The sequence below is a fragment of the Eubalaena glacialis genome, chromosome 4 (genome assembly GCF_028564815.1).
Source record: "Eubalaena glacialis isolate mEubGla1 chromosome 4, mEubGla1.1.hap2.+ XY, whole genome shotgun sequence".
NCBI classification, from domain to species: Eukaryota; Metazoa; Chordata; class Mammalia; order Artiodactyla; family Balaenidae; genus Eubalaena; species Eubalaena glacialis.
In genome coordinates, this window is record NC_083719.1 from 183,802,661 (window position 1) to 183,817,928 (window position 15,268).

At 54.7% G+C, this 15,268-nt stretch overlaps 1 protein-coding gene across 3 annotated transcripts; it reads right to left on the minus strand.

Annotated features, from left to right (window-relative positions):
• Positions 1-201: 201 nt before the first annotated feature.
• On the minus strand, positions 202-9,591 carry MPND (MPN domain containing). Of its 3 annotated transcripts, XM_061190705.1 has the most exons (13): positions 9,507-9,591; positions 9,141-9,409; positions 8,177-8,413; positions 5,660-5,792; positions 4,694-4,778; positions 4,398-4,494; positions 4,019-4,091; positions 3,864-3,940; positions 2,861-3,029; positions 2,704-2,774; positions 2,042-2,131; positions 1,255-1,347; positions 202-446 (listed from the first exon to the last, which is right to left on the minus strand). In XM_061190705.1, the coding sequence occupies exons 1-13, from the start codon at positions 9,511-9,513 to the stop codon at positions 360-362; spliced, it is 1,488 nt and encodes a 495-aa protein (XP_061046688.1). In that variant the 5' UTR covers positions 9,514-9,591; the 3' UTR covers positions 202-359. The 3 variants fall into 3 exon arrangements, with proteins under 3 accessions (XP_061046688.1, XP_061046687.1, XP_061046689.1); XM_061190704.1 differs by having other exon boundaries at positions 3,864-4,091; XM_061190706.1 differs by lacking the exons at positions 2,861-3,029; positions 3,864-3,940.
• Positions 9,592-15,268: the final 5,677 nt, after the last annotated feature.

Here is a 15,268-nt window from a genome sequence, read left to right on the forward strand (position 1 = left end):
GTGGTGCAGGGCGGGGGCGGGGGCGGGGGCGGGGGCGGGCCCTCCCAAAGGGGTCACCAGTCAGGGTGGGGCCCACATGAGCACCAGCCCACAGCGAGCCCAGGAGGGACAGCTGTCATCTGCCCAGTCGCCAGCACGGCCCCTGCCCATAGCCACTGCTGCATGAACAGCAACCCCTCCTGTATCCGTGAGACACATGCCTAGGCTGTTTCTCCTTTATTATCTGAGCCCTTGCTGTCACACACCTCAGTCACACAGCAACAAAGCAGCACAAAGGCCCTGGGCCGATTCCCCTCACCCAGAGCCTCGGGGAGCCACATCTGACCAAAGGCCTCCCCGGTCCTTGGAGGCTGGTGCTCTCAGCTCCCCTGCTTGAGGACGCTGTAAACCTGCTCCAGCACATGGCACAGGCCCTGGTCCTTGGGCATCCTGCTGGCCAGGGAGATCTGAAACAAGGAGGCCTGGTGCCTCAGGGCTGCAGCCTGTCAGGGGGCCCTCCTAACCCAAGCACGCAGCCATGTCCCTAAAGCCACACCTCAAGGCCTGGGGACGTCGTCCTTTGGGGGTGAGGTTCCTCCACACCCTCCAAATCCTGCTCTTACACGCGCCCCCCTCGTGAGCCGAGGCCACCCCACCCCACCCACCTAGCACCGGGCTGGGAGGTGACCAGTGGCAGCTTTAAGCCCTGGTCACTGTTAAGTCTGATCCAAACAAGAAAACGTGTGAAGCTATTTCTCTGCAAAGCAGAGTGGGTAGTGTCTTCTGAGAACGACTCTCAGGCAGGAAATATGCGGAGCCCCTGCCGACACATCCCGTTAACCAACCGTAGGGCCAGCGGGCTAGACAAACCCACTCCCAGCCCCAGCCACTCTGCTCGGTTCAGCTTTGCTGCTGCTTAAGATTCAGAACCCCTCCTGCACCTCCGTGGACGGCCCCGGGAGAAGCAGGGCCCAGAGCAGCGTCTCCAGCTGGGATGTCCCAGGGGTCATGAGGTCTACGGGGCTTTTGCATTTTCATCTGCGTTTTGATGGTGATGTCCACCAGCGTCACCACCCCCATGTGATAAAACACAACTTTTCTCTGGCAGCATTCATTTCTGACTGAAGTATTTTTGTCCAGGCCCAGGTAAGAACTCACTTCTCTTCAGGCTGCCCATGGATATATTCTGGAGGGGGAGGGGGCGGGGGGTCCCCGGGGCTCCCGGAGATCTTTATAAAAGAAGGGGTTTTGCACGGGCCTCGTCATGAGTCTCACCTTGAGCTTGTCGAGGTAGGTGTGCTCCTGGTTCCAAGGCTCCTGGAACCTGACGAGGTCAGGGGCGCCCTTGTAGAACTCCACCAGCAGCATCTAAGGAACGGGGGACAGGTGAGCCCCAGCGACCGCGCTTCCTGGGCCAGGCACTCGCGGTACAGCAGCGAGTGGGACAGACACTGCTGCCACCCCTGGGGGGGCCTCTAGTCTAATGCAGCGCGGCATGTAGACGTTACCCAGGTCCTGGAGAAATTAAGGAGCTTGGCAGGAGGGCCCCCTGGAGGGGGAGACAACTTCCGCAGAAGCAGCAGGCACACTGAATGTGATTCTTTATACCCGCCCCGGCCCTGACATGGCTCCATGGTTTAGCCTCAGCCAGAGCAGTAACATCAGTGAAGTCACAGGTGTGACGAACTAGCTCCACTTGTTTAAATGCCTGCTTGCTATTCGTCTGAGTAACACCCGAGGTTCTCACGTGTCCCCACTTGTAGAATCACTGGCAGCTGCGGAGGCCCAAGGCGGGAGCGTCCCTAGCATGTTCCAGAACAGCCAGGAGGGGGAGGGGGGAGAGGTAGGAGGGGCCGAGGCAAGGATCTGGGACTTGATCCTAAGAGCCCGTGCTTTTCAGGAGCGGAAGAGGAGCCTGACTGGGCCCTGATGTGGCTCGTTCAGCCAGCGCTTCCCAAGTCCTACAGTGTCATGTCCATCCAGCTGGGCGCCCTCGGCTCCCACCCGCTCCTCCCAGGGCGCCCACCCCACCCCCACCCACCTCACGCGGCAGTGAACTCACCATCTCATGAAGGATGTCATTAGTCAGGAAGCTATCCTGGACGTAGGCCATTTCCACGTCCATGGGGATGCCATAGTCACTGGGCCTTTGCTGGCAGAGATACACGCCAGTCACCCCTAGCTACCCCCAACCCGGTCCCCCTCCAAGATGGCAGAGCACAGCAGGAAGTGCCCAGGGCTGGGAGTCAGAGAATTGATACTGCAGGCCTGGCTCCGCACTCGGATGAGATCCAGAGCCGCACGAGACCTTAAAGGAACCCAGCAATGCGACTAGGGAGGCAGGGTGGCACCCTCCCCACCACACACAGAGGAGTGGCCATGGCTCCGGAATTCCTTTCTAAAGCTGATTTCTGACCCCAAGATGGACTCGGGAAATGAAACCAGACAGGGCTCAGGAAGGAGGCTACCTTGGTGGCAAAAGCAGCATGCTACAGGTAGAGCACCCACCTTTTCAACACCCCTCACGTCCACTGCCTCAGGGCAATGATTATGTTCCCATTCCACAGATGAGACAAGCAGGCCCCAGCTCCCCAGATGAGCCCGGAACCAGAGTACTGGCTTCCTACTGCTAACAAGGCCTCCTGACCCCTCCCACACCCACACCCACACCGGGCCCCGCCCACGCCTCCCAGCCCCAGGCATCCCCCCAGCAGCCCCACCTACCTCAGGGGGCGGCATCACCCAGAAGGGCGAGATCTTGGACTCCGGGCCCGGGTTACCAGAGTAGTAAGGGGCTGGGGGAGGAGAGAGAGAGAAGGGGCTGGGCCTGGAGGCTCGGTGGCCCGCTGGGGCCCCACGCCCGCCCCCTCCCGGGGCTCACAGCAGAGCAGGGCGAGGCAGGGCTGGAAGCCGTTGCTGGAGCCCTGCAGCCGCAGCTGGTAGTCCATCTGCGCGTCGATGTCCTGCAGCGACGGCAGCGCCGGGCTGTACGGGTGGCTATGGTACCAGCCCACCAGGGACAGGCCCCGCAGGAGCAGGCTCTGGTAAATCTGGGGACAGAGACGCGCGGGGCCGGGGGTTCTAGCAGCCCTAGTGCGCTCACGTGCCTGGCACCCATCCAGCCCCACGCGGCCAGCATTTAATGAGCGCCTGCTGTGTACCAGGCCTGAGGACACAGCAGTGACGGAGACACACCCTGCTCCACCCTCAGCGAGTCCAGTGGGGGGGACAGTCAACAAATAACGTAAAAAAGTTTCTGCTATATTCCCTGGCGGTCCAGTGGTTAGGACTCCACGCTTTCACTGCCCAGGGCCTGGTGTTCAATCCCTGGTCGGGGAACTAAGATCCCGCAAGCCGAGTGGTGTGGCCAAAAAAAAAAAAAAAAAAAAAAATGCTCCTCACATAAATCTAAGTTAAAAGGTTATTTTGCTCACTGCTGTATCCCCAGCTCAAGGAACAATTCCCGGCACATAGTAGACGCTCAATCAATAGTTAAATAAACAGATAGGGTAAAGAGAAAGGAAGAAATGGGCGGAGAAACGTGCGCGCGCCGAATCTACACCCATTCTATGCCCTGTGACAAGGTGACTGTGGAGCGCAGGCGCGTACTAAGCACCCTATGAAAACATTAAGGACGGCAGCTAATACTTATCGGGCCTTTACCAGGTGCCAGACAGGCTCAGAGGGGAAGGGGCCGGCGGCGGCGTCTGTACAGAAGGAAGTATGACGGTGGGGGTCACAGGTGAGGGGACCGGAGGTCACACACACCCATTTGCACCCTTGCTGAGCGGCGACACGGTGCTAGGCACCAAGACGCGGTAGCCAGGACAGCTGTGTCCGCGCCAGCCCTCCCCAGAACGCCGAATCGCCCTGCGCCCCCTCACCTCCTCTTCCATGGTGGCCGCGGTATCCGCGTCCCCCAGCCGGCTCCGACAGGGGAAGGCTCTCAGCACCGTGAGCACTGCGCGGAGGCGGGAGAAGGCGTGGACATCGACCCCAGCCCCAAACACCCCCCTGCCCACAGGCCCCAAATACCCACTCTGACTGTTGATGTCCCAGCGGCCGCCCAGGTACCCCACGACCTGGCTGCGGGTCAGGTGGCTGTGGAAGTCCTGGGGAGGGGAGGGACATTGGAAGACCCGCTCAGACTGCGCCCCGCCGCCCCAAGGCCGTCCTGGGGGCCAGGGCCCTTGCGTTGTGACGGGGTCAGCCCACCCACCTCCTGCTTCATTCAGATATTGAGTGCCTACTGTTTACCGGTAGTGAACAGAGCAGACAAGGTCTCTGCTCTCATGGAGCCGACCTTCCAGGGATCCTCTGGCCGGGGTGGGACGGGGTGGGGGGTGGGGACGGACACACCCTGCCCAGGCCTGAGAGCCCCTGACCCCTAAGGGGCAAGGTAGGAGCTGGGCACACACCAGCAGGAACAGCACGTTGGTAGAGATGGCCACGTTGAACGGCTGGAACTTGTTGATAGCTGCGAAGGATGTTACTTCCACCAGGGTGTGCGGGTTCCTGAAGGAGCCAGGAGGGTTCCACAGCCTCAGGAACCCCCAGGCGCTTCCTTCACCCCCACGCTGGCTTCCCAGCCGCCCACAGCCAGCTCGGACCTGAGGCCTTGTCTCCACCCTACCCCTGCCTTTGCTCCCCACACGCCGGCAAGAGCTCACACCGATGGGGGTGAGGGTCCCGGCAGGCACGGGGTGTATCTGACCTGGCAGAGTCTCGACTACCCAGCATGCAGTAGCGCACAGGCACCCGGATCTTGTTTTCCACCCTTTTCCCTGGGGGCGTGGCCTCTGCGGGGTTGGGGGGGTAAGGGGGGAAAAAAAAAAAAAAGGCAGCGTCAATTCCTTCCCCAACCAGGAACTGGAAAATGAAGACCAGGCAGCCCAAGAAAGAAAAAAAAAAAAAAAAAAAAAACTCCAGGGGCAGCCTTAAAAATCAGGCAAGCGGACTGAGAAATTAGGCGGCAGGTTAACAAATCAGACATAAGAGATTTTAAAAATCAGATGGGAGCTTCCCTGGTGGCGCAGTGGTTGAGAGTCTGCCTGCCAGCGCAGGGGACACGGGTTCGAGCCCTGGTCTGGGAGGATCCCACATGCCGCGGAGCGACTAGGCCCGTGAGCCACAACTACTGAGCCTGCGCGTCTGGAGCCTGTGCTTCCGCAACAAGAGAGGCCGCGATAGTGAGGGGCCCGCGCACCGCGATGAAGAGTGGCCCCCGCTCGCCACAACTAGAGAAAGCCCTCACACAGAAACGAAGACCCAACACAGCCATAAGTAAATAAATAAATTTAAAAAAGAAAAAAAAAAATCAGATGAAGGGCTCAGGAAATCCCGTGAGGACCAGGCAGCGGAGCAAAGAAATCAGGCGGCAGGGCTAGAAATCAGGCAACAGGGCAAAGAAATCCTACGGGCGAGCAAGGAAATCAGGCGGCATGGTGAAGAAATCCGGCAGCAGATAAAGAAATTGGGCAGTGGGACCAAGAAATGTAGTATTAGCGCTTAAAGAAGTCAGGCAGTGAGAGTGAAATTAGGCAGCGGGGGCTGGGAAGTCAGCCAGGCATCTTGGGGGCTCTAAGGAAAAGAAAGGCCAGACTTGCCCCCAGCCTCCTCCCCCACCTGAGTTCTGTCGGCCTCCTGCCCTTCCTCCTCCCCTCCTCCCCCCACCTCTCACCAGGGTGGACAGGCTCCGAGAGGCCCTTCACCGGTGGTCTCCGACTCTTGTCCTCCGCTGAGGCTCCTGTCAGAACCTCCTCCTCCTCTTCCTCCATCATCAGCTCCTCCTCCTCTCCTTCGCTGGCCGGGCTCTGGCGGGGTCAGGGTTGGGGGGACAGCGACGGGACTTTCAGCTGGCTGCTCCCTACCCTCCCCGCAAGTTCCACAGAGACCTCTGGCTGGCCTGAGCCTTCGGTTCCTGTCGTTGCCCCAGGTGCCCACTAGAGGGAGGGAATGAGCAGAAACAATCTAGGCTGTGGATTAGCCTCGCAGGTTCGAATCCCGCCTCTGCCTATTACAAACAGACTTCGGGCTCTAGTCTCCTCATCTATAAAACGGCACAATGACCTTCAGCCCCACAGGGGTGGCATAAGGGTGAAATGAGAATGCGTGCAAAGCATTTAGCATATGCCGTGTTGCTCCATTCATCCAGCAAGCAAGCCAGCACTTTGCATGGATTATTTTACCAGATTCTCTCAATAACCTCTCCCCCTGCTCTCTCCTCAAGACCCCTTGCCGAGGTGACCTCTCTGTGTCCAAACCCAACGGTCACATCTCAGTCTCTGTCCCCCGCCCCCCTCTCGGCAGCGTCTGCCCGGGTCAGTTCCTCTCCTCCCAGAAACTCCCCAGGGACCCCCCCACTCACCTGGCTTCCCTCCCACCTCTCCTGGACCCCCTTATTCTCCCCCATCTCACTCGCTGGCCCAGGGCTGGGTCCTCGGGCCTCTTTCCTTCCTCACCCACATCCCTCCTGGGTGGCCTCAAACCCCATCTACCCCCTGAACAACTGCCCACAGTCCTGACTCCAGCCTGGGGCTCTCCTGAGCTCCTGACTCGGGATCCAGCTGCTCCTTGACATCTCCTCACGGGGGGTTCACACTCAACATGGCCACCCTGCCCCTGACCATCCCCCCAAACCTGCTCCTCCCCACATCTCTGATGAGGGCAATCCTGTCCACCCGCTTGCTCAGAACAAAACATCTCCTAACACCAACATCAGATCCATCAGCACATCCCATCAGATCCACTTTCAGAATTAACCAGAACTTGCCCACTTCCTCCCCCCTCAATGGCTGGCCTGGTCCACTCCATCATCAGCCACCTGGATCTGTACAATCACCTGCACCCCGATTCCCCGGCTCCTACTCTCGTGCCCCGGCCCCGGTCTGTCCTCCCTACACCCTACAGCAGCCACCAGAGGGCGGCCGTGAGCACCTGAGTCAGGTCCCGCCCCCTCCTCTGCCCACAGCCCTCCAGGGCTCCCACCTCCCTCAGGGTAAAAGCCCAAGTCCACCCCGCAGCCCATGAGGTCCTGCGCGACTTGCCCCTGTCCTCGCCCCCGCCCTGGTCCTCACCTCCTCCCTCTCTACTCCTTGCTCACTCTGCTCCAGACACACTGGAGCCTCACTGTTCCTCAAAAACACCAGCCACAGTCCAGCCTCAGGGCCTTTGCATGTGCTGTTTTCCAAAAAGCCTTATGGCTCCCTCCCTCCCCTCCTTCAGTTCACTGATCAAATGTCACCTTCTCAGTGAGGCCTTCCCTGACCACCCTAACCCTCCCACCACTCCCATCCCCTGCCCCTGCTTACTTCCGCCAAGGTACAGTAAGATGGACTATTTGTTTGTTTCTCTCTCCATGAAGGCAGAGATTTTTTCTCATTTTGGTCTCTGTTTTATCTCCAGCACCTAGAAGAGGGCCTGGCACACTGGTGGCATTTACTAAATACTTGCTGAATGAATAGCCCTATGGCATGGTGTGAAAGTTAGTTTTAAAAGTCAACTTGGCTAGGATATAGTACCCAGTTATTTAATCAAACACTAGTCGAGGTGTTGCTTTGAAGGCATTGGGTAGATGTGGTTCACATCTACAATAAGTTGACTTTCAATAAAGATTACCCTTGATAATGTCAGTGGGCCTCATCCAATCAGTTGAAAGGCCTTAAGAGCAAAAACTAAGGTTTCCTGGAAAACAAGGAATTCTGCCTCAAGACTGCAGCATCAACTCTTGCCTGAGTTTCCAGCCTGCCAGTGGCCCTAAAGATATCAGATTTGCCAGCCAGGTGTGTGTGTGTAATGCACCTGGGTACCGTTATCATCTCTATTTTACATATGAAAAAGACTAGGAACCCAGAGAGGGTCCTTGGCCAAGTTCAACCCAGCTGGTGAACATTCAAAGAATATCTATTACTATCGTGGCATTCAAGACCCTCCCAGATCTGGTCCCTGCCGATGTCTCCAGCCCCTTCAGCTACCAAGGCATCTGAATGTCCAGCTGCATCAGCTAATAATGGTTCCCTAAGCAGCATGTGTTGCTTCATGCCTACAAGGCTTTGCATATGCCATTCCTTCCTCTGGAAAACTCTTCCATTCACCTTTCTCTGACCAACTCCTGTTCATCCTTCAAGGCCCCAGCTCCAACATCCTCTCTCTGGGTACTCCTTATCCAACAGTGAGTCAGGGAGGCTGAAGGACGCACCTCATCGGCGGCAGCTGCAGGTATATGGAGCTGGTTTCGCCGGAGCCAGGCAGCCTTGTACTTGTCCAGTTTCTGGCCCTTGTACTTGACAGAGGCCCAGCCACAGCCAGACTTCTTGGCCGGGTTCACCAGCTTCTTGCAATGGGTGGCCCAGGCGCTGGGTGAGTTGAACACCTGGCCCGTTTCCTGCCACACAATCCTCCCATCGGGCTGCAGGTCTCCCACGAACTTCTTCCCCTGCAGTGACAGTGGGCTGGCTGGGCCCAGGAGCTGGTACCCATCAAGACCCCTCCTCTGAGAAGTCCTCCCTGACCCCATGCTGCTTCCCAGGGTTTGGTAACCACTTCTTGCTTCCTTCCAGGAAGGCTTCCAGCTTAGGTACCATCCCAATCAGCCTGGATTGGAACTGTCCAGTTATATGACTGTCCCCCCTCCCTTCACTGGACTGTGAGCCCCAAAGGGCAGGAACAGGGTCTGTCTTGATCTCTGCTGTGTCCCTAACACCCAACACAGCCTGGCACACAGCAGGTGTTCAATTCACAAATTGCTCCCACTCACAAAGAGCACAACAACAATAATAGCAATAATTGCAAACACTTATAAAGCACTTACTGTGTAGCAGGCATACTGCTGAGCACTTTATTCATTGAATCCTTACGCAACCCCATGGGAGGAAAGAAAATCCCATTCTACAGATGGGAAAACTGGGATACGGAGAGGTTGAGTGAGGTCACACAGTCAGGAAGGCACTAGTGTCCTCTCTGAGCCTAAGTTTCTCCTTTGTGGAGTGGAGTGTTTGGTGAACAATGCTCTCCCGCCCAGAAGGGCTCGTGCTGGGTCAGGATGCTCCGTACCTCAGTTTCCCCTCCCCACACCGGGGCTCGGCCTGCGGCAAGAAAGCACACTGGACTCCGGTTTCCCCTTTTGCACCAGCTAGGATGGGATGCGGCTAGGGGGCGCTCACCAGATAGTAGATGGACAGCACCCCGGCGCCGGGCTCCAGCAGCGCGTCTTTCAGGAGCACCCGCAGCGTGACCGCGCGCCTGGTGAGCGCGCCCCCCGGCCCGCCGCAGCTCCCTGGCCCGGCCCCGCCGCCACCGCCGCCGCCTCCGCCGCCGCTGCGCGCGCCACCCGATGCCCCCGGCCGCTCAGAGTCCTCGGCCTCCGCCTCGTCCTCGTCCTCATCCGGCGCCTCCTCGCCCGCGCCGCCCGCGGGGGACAGCGGCTCCAGAGCTGCGGGCAGCGACAGGCTGCAGCGGGGCCGCGCACCCCGAGCTGGTCCAGCCACCCCGCCCAACGCCTTCCCGGCCCCCCGCCAAGCCCGCCGTACCTGCCATGGCCGCTCAGCCCCACGCCCAGCGCGCCTCTGGTTCTTTCTTCCCTGCACGTGACGCGGCTTCGCCCCGAGGGGGGAGCGCCCCAGCCATTGGCCGCCGCGGGTGGGCGGGTCAGCAGGAGCGAGTGGGGAAAGTCAGGCCTCCGGCCTGCACACGCTGGAGAGGGAGGTGGCGGCTCAGCCCTGCGGGACCATTCGGAAAACTGAGGCCTGAGGCCACCTTCCATGGGAGGGGGGTGGTAGCCGAGAGCTCAGGGTACCATTGGGGAAACTGAGGCCGGGGACTTACGCTTTCGGAGAACCAATGACTCCACCATCGCCTACAGGATTGAGGCCTGGGGCTGGGGGATAAGGGGGGCTCAGCCCACTACGACGAGCGAGGAAATTGAGGTCCGCGGCCACCCCTATTGAGGGACACACAGGCCTCGGCTCTTGGGACCGGGGAGACACTGAGGCCCGGGAGAATGAGCCACACTGCCCTGGGGCTACGGGCTAGAATGGGGAAGCAGCCCCGCGCCGCGACTGTAGAGCGCCCAAGCCGGGCGGCAGTCTCTAAAGGGTTAACTTCCACCCTTCCCGGCGGCCCTCGACTGATTCCATGATTGGATCACAGCAGAGCCAGCCAACCAATTATAACTGGGTCATTTCATCTTCAGCCAATAGACGGTAGAGGCTGGATTCCTTCCAGCCAATCAGTGTTAAACTGCTCCTCCTCTAACAGTCAGCAAGAGACTCCGGCCTCACGCATCCAATCAGTTGTAGGGTCTTGTCCTCAGCCAGCCAATCAGCTCGCGGGTCAAACCTGGCTCGCGGCCTCCACCTCCCACCCAACCCTAGCGCTTCGTGCATGTGGGCGGAGCCCGGCTAGAAGTGCGCGGCGCAGCTGCAGCCCTTTCTTTTGTCGGTGGCCACTGTCCCGGGACCTCTGCTCCGAGGCGCAGGGCCACCTCCCAGCGCTGGGACTCACCAGCCCCTCGCAGGGCTTAAAGCCAGGGGTGGGGGCTCCGTCAAGCTGCAGGGCACCTTTGGCTGGGCTCAGCCGCAGATGGGTGTACCCGACCCCGGTCTGGAAGAGGGGACAGTATGTTAGGGGCGGGGGTGTCCAGCCAGGATGATCTGGAATCAGACTGGACCTGGCTCCAAATCCTGCTCCACCACTTTCCAGCTCTGTGACTTTGGCCAAGTGTCGCCACCTCCCTGTTTCCTCCTGGGGATAATAATTCCTACTTCAGACTTGTTAAAGACCAGGGCTTGACAAAGCGTAAGAACTAGGGAATGTGAATGATTATTATTACTCATGATGAAATAAAATTTGTATTTTAAGGCAGGACAAGAAAAAGTAAACAAAATTCTGTTTGTTTGTACCTCCTTCCTCCCTCTCTCCCTGATCTGCATTACACATTAACCAGCGATCCTCAAACATGGGAAGATGGGAACGCCTACTCAACAGTAAATGTAACTTCTTAAAAGAATAGTGTTCTTTCCCAGCTCTGTAGGGGATCAGGATGATTTGCTCCTCCCTTTTTACGGGCTTACCTGGACTATCTATCCTTGGTGAACTTTATGTAAAATATCAGTATGTCATTTTGATGTATGATCCTTTGTCTCAAGGCAGTTCAGTGGTTAAGACTCCATGCTTCCACTGCAGGGAGCGTGCGTTCGCTCGCGTTGGGGAACTAAAGATCCCGCATGCCCTGTGGTGCAGCGTAAATAAATAAATAAATATATAAAATGTATATGACTGTGCCTTCAGCTTCTAACAGGCAGAACAGCTCTCAGTGCTTTCTGAGAATCTGCTTCCTCCGTTATAATCCTCAGTTTGGCTCAAATAAAATTCCCTTTTTTCTTCTTCTTAACTTGATAGTTAAATTTCATTGACACTCACTTTGTGTCCAGTCCAAACCTCCTTTTGGAGTCATCTCACCACCCACCCAGGGTCTAGCCATCAACTAGGCATCCCCCAGCCCCTTAGACTCAGCAGAGCTCAAACTGGCCCGTTTATTGCCCCATACCCTTGCCTACTTTCTCTTTGGCTCTCTTATAAAACCCAGGGCTGGATCTCGAGCCTCTCCCATCTGGATCATTTCCTAGGGACTCAGGCCTCCATACTCACCCACACCCTGTCCATCTCTCACCCTGGCTGGCCCCAGAGGGATCTTTATAAAATACAACTATGACCACCTCCCTCCCCATTGCCTTTGATAAATAAAATTAAAACTAACTGCTGTGTGGACTTCCCTGGTGGTGCAGCGGTTAAGAATCCGCCTGCCAGGGCTTCCCTGGTGGCGCAGTGGTTGAGAATCTGCCTGCTAATGCAGGGAACGCGGGTTCGAGCCCTGGTCCGGGAAGATCCCACATGCCACGGAGCAACTAGGCCCGTGAGCCACAACTACTGAGCCTGCGCGTCTGGAGCCTGTGCTCCGCAACAAGAGAGGCCGCGATAGTGAGAGGCCCGCGCACCGCGATGAAGAGTGGCCCCCGCTTGCCACAACTGGAGAAAGCCCTTGCACAGAAACGAAGACCCAACACAGCCAAAAATAAAATTAATTAATTAATTAATTAAGAATCCGCCTGCCAGTGCAGGGGACACAGGTCCGAGCCCTGAGCCTAGAAGATCCCACATGCCGCGGAGCAACTAGGCCCGTGCGCCACGACTACTGAGCCTGCGCTCTGGAGCCCACGAGGCATAACTACTGAGCCTGCGCCCCTAGAGCCCGTGCTCTGAAACAAGAGAAGCCACCTCAATGAGAAGCCCGGGCACAGAAAGGAAGAGTAGCCCCCGCTCGCCGCAACTAGAGAAAGCCCGCGCGCAGCAACAAAGACCCAACGCAGCCAAAAATAAATAAATAAAATAAATAAATTTATTAAAAAAGAAAAAACTAACTGCTGTGACCTTATTAACCATTAACCATTTACAGCACCCCTATATGGCAGATAGTATAATCAACATTACCAGACAGTTCAGGAGATGAAGAGGTTGCCCAGACTACACAGTTCTTGAGCAGATTCCAAAGGCTATTCTTTGCTATGCGTATAAAGTCCAGGCAGCCCTATAACTACTAAGGAAATTGAATTTGTAATTTTAAAAGTCCCCAAAAAGGAACTAGGTATCTTCAAGATTCTTAAATTGTTTAGCTACACGTTCATTTCTGTAGCAGACCTGACAAGTATTTGAGGTCAAAACCCTATGTGTTTTAAAAAAATGTTTTTTACCATGCTAATAAAAGTATTCATTTGCTTGGGGAAACAAAAAAGTCCCAAAAAAAGAAATCTCCAGGCCCAGATGGAGAATTCTATGAAGGTTCAAAGAAGAATTAATACCATTTTACATATTCTCTTCCAGAAAGTTGAAGAGGGAATATTTCCCAATTCATTTTTTTTTTTAAGATTTTTTTGATGTGGACTATTTTTAAAGTCTTTATTGAATTTGTTACAATATTGCTTCTGTTTTATGTTTTGGTTTTTTGGCCACGAGGCATATGGGATCTTATCTCCCTGACCAAGGATAGAACCTGCATCCCCTGCATTAGAAGGCAAAGTCTTAACCACTGGACCACCGGAGAAGTTCCCCCAAGTCATTTTATGAAGCTAGCATCTCCCTGACACCAAAACCAGATAAGAAGAGTACAAAGAAAGAAAACTACAGGATATACCTCATGAATCCAAACACAAAAATCCTTACCAAAATATTAATAAATAGAATTCAGCAATATATAAAAAGAATTATATACATCATGACCAAGTGAAGTTTATTCCAGGGGTGCAAGGCTGGTTCAGTATGCCAAATTCAATCAGTGTTTTCCACCATATTTAAGAGACTGTGGTGGGTGGAATAATGGTTCCCTAAAGGTGTCCATGTCTGAATCCCCAGAGCCTGTGAATATTTAGGTTACATGGCAAAGGGGATTTAAGGTTACAGATGGAATTACAGTTGCTAATCAGCTGACTTTAAAATAAAGAGATGATCCTGGGACTTCCCTGGTGGTCCAGTGGGTAGGGCTCCACGCTCCCAATGCAGCGGGCCCAGGGTTCAATCCCTGGTCGGGGAACTGGATCGCGCATGCATGCCACAACTAAGAAGCCCGCCTGCCACAACAAAAGATCCCATGTGCCACAACTGAGACCTGGCGCAGCCTAAATAAATAAATTTTTAAAAAATTAAAATAAAGAGATGATCCTGGATTATCTGCTGAGACCAATGTAATAACAGGGGTCCTTAAAAGTGGAAAAGAGTCAGGAAGAGATAACTATGGAAGAAATTCAGAGTGATATGATGTGAGGTTCCTACCCACAGTTGCTGGCTTTGTGGATGGAGGAAGGAATGAGGAAAGCTTCTAGAAGCTGGAAGAGGCAAGGAAATAGATTCATTCTTTGAGCCTTCAGAAAGGAAAACAGCCCTGCCAACACACCCTGATTTTAGCTTTGTGAGATCCACATAGGACTCCTAACCTACAGAGCTATAAGATAATACACTTGTGTTGTTTTAAGCCTTTAAATTTGTGATAATTTATTATATCAACCACAGAAAACTAACACACAAGCTAAAGAAGAAACATCATAAGAACGTATCAATTCATGCAGAAAAAGCATTTGACAGAATTCAACACCCACCCATAATAAAAACTCTCAGCAAACTAGGAACAGAGGGAAACTACCTCAACTTGGTGAAGCACGTCTACAAAACTTCAGTTAACACTGTACTTTATGGTGAAAGGCGGAACACTTTTTTTCTTTTTGGCCACGCCACGTGGCATGTGGGATCTTATTTCCCCCACCAGGAACTGAACCCATGACCTCTGCAGTGGAAGCATGGAGTCTGAACCACTGGACTGCCAGGGAAATCCCACTTTTCCCCTTAAGACTGGGAACAAGGCAAAGATGTCCACCCTCACCACTCTTATTCAACAGAGTCCTGGAAGTGCTAGCCAGCACAATAAGACAAGAAAAGGAAATAAAAGGCATACAGATTGGAAAGATGGAAGAAATGAAACTAACCCTATTTGCAGATGACATGATGGCCTGTGTACAAAATCACAAGAAATCTACCAAAAACGCCCCTTGAACTAAGAAGTGGGTTAGTTCAGCAAGGTTATAGGATAAGAGATTAGCACACAAAAATCAATGGCATGTCTGTATGCTAGCAATGAATGTGAAAACTGGAACTAAAAATACAATGGCGTTTATAATTACTAGGAAAGAAAGGAAAGAAAGAAAGAAAGAAAGAAGGAAAGAAAGAAAGAAAGAAAGAAAGGAAGGAAGGAAGGAAGGAAGGAAGAGAGAGAGAAAGAAAGAAAGGAAAGAAAGAAAAAGAGAGAGAAGGAGGGAGGGAGGAAGGAAGGAAGAGAAAGACCATGTCTGTGGGTTGGAAGACTCAACACAGTACATAAAAGATGTCAAGTCTACCTCAACTGATATACAGGTTTAGTGCTATTCCTGTCAAAATCCCTGCAAGATTTTTGGTAGATACGAACAAGATTGTTCTAATGTCCAGGCAGCCTAACGGGCTTCCTGGACATTGTATCACTCTCTGGTCTCATCCCCTCACCACTCTGGCACCAGACTCCGTTCTCTCCCTTCCAGGCCTTTGCTTAGGCAGGTCCCCCTCCTGATGCCCCCGCACTGACAGCTCCCAGCAGCTCTCTCCTCTGTTCCCTTACTCCAGCCAGGCCTCCCTGACCTCTTGTGGGCACCAGAGAGGAGGGGATTTCCCTAGGATCTCGGGACCTGCCCAGGCCCAGCCCCCATCCAGCCCTGGC

Excerpts from the sequence above, each read along its gene's own strand:
- MPND (XM_061190704.1), bottom strand. Across the intron at positions 2,775-2,860 it reads CTGCCTCGCCCTGCTCTGCT|CCCCTTACTACTCTGGTAAC; the intron begins GTGAGCCCCGGG and ends CTCCTCCCCCAG. Across the intron at positions 2,132-2,703 it reads GGGTGATGCCGCCCCCTGAG|CAAAGGCCCAGTGACTATGG; the intron begins GTAGGTGGGGCT and ends TATCTCTGCCAG.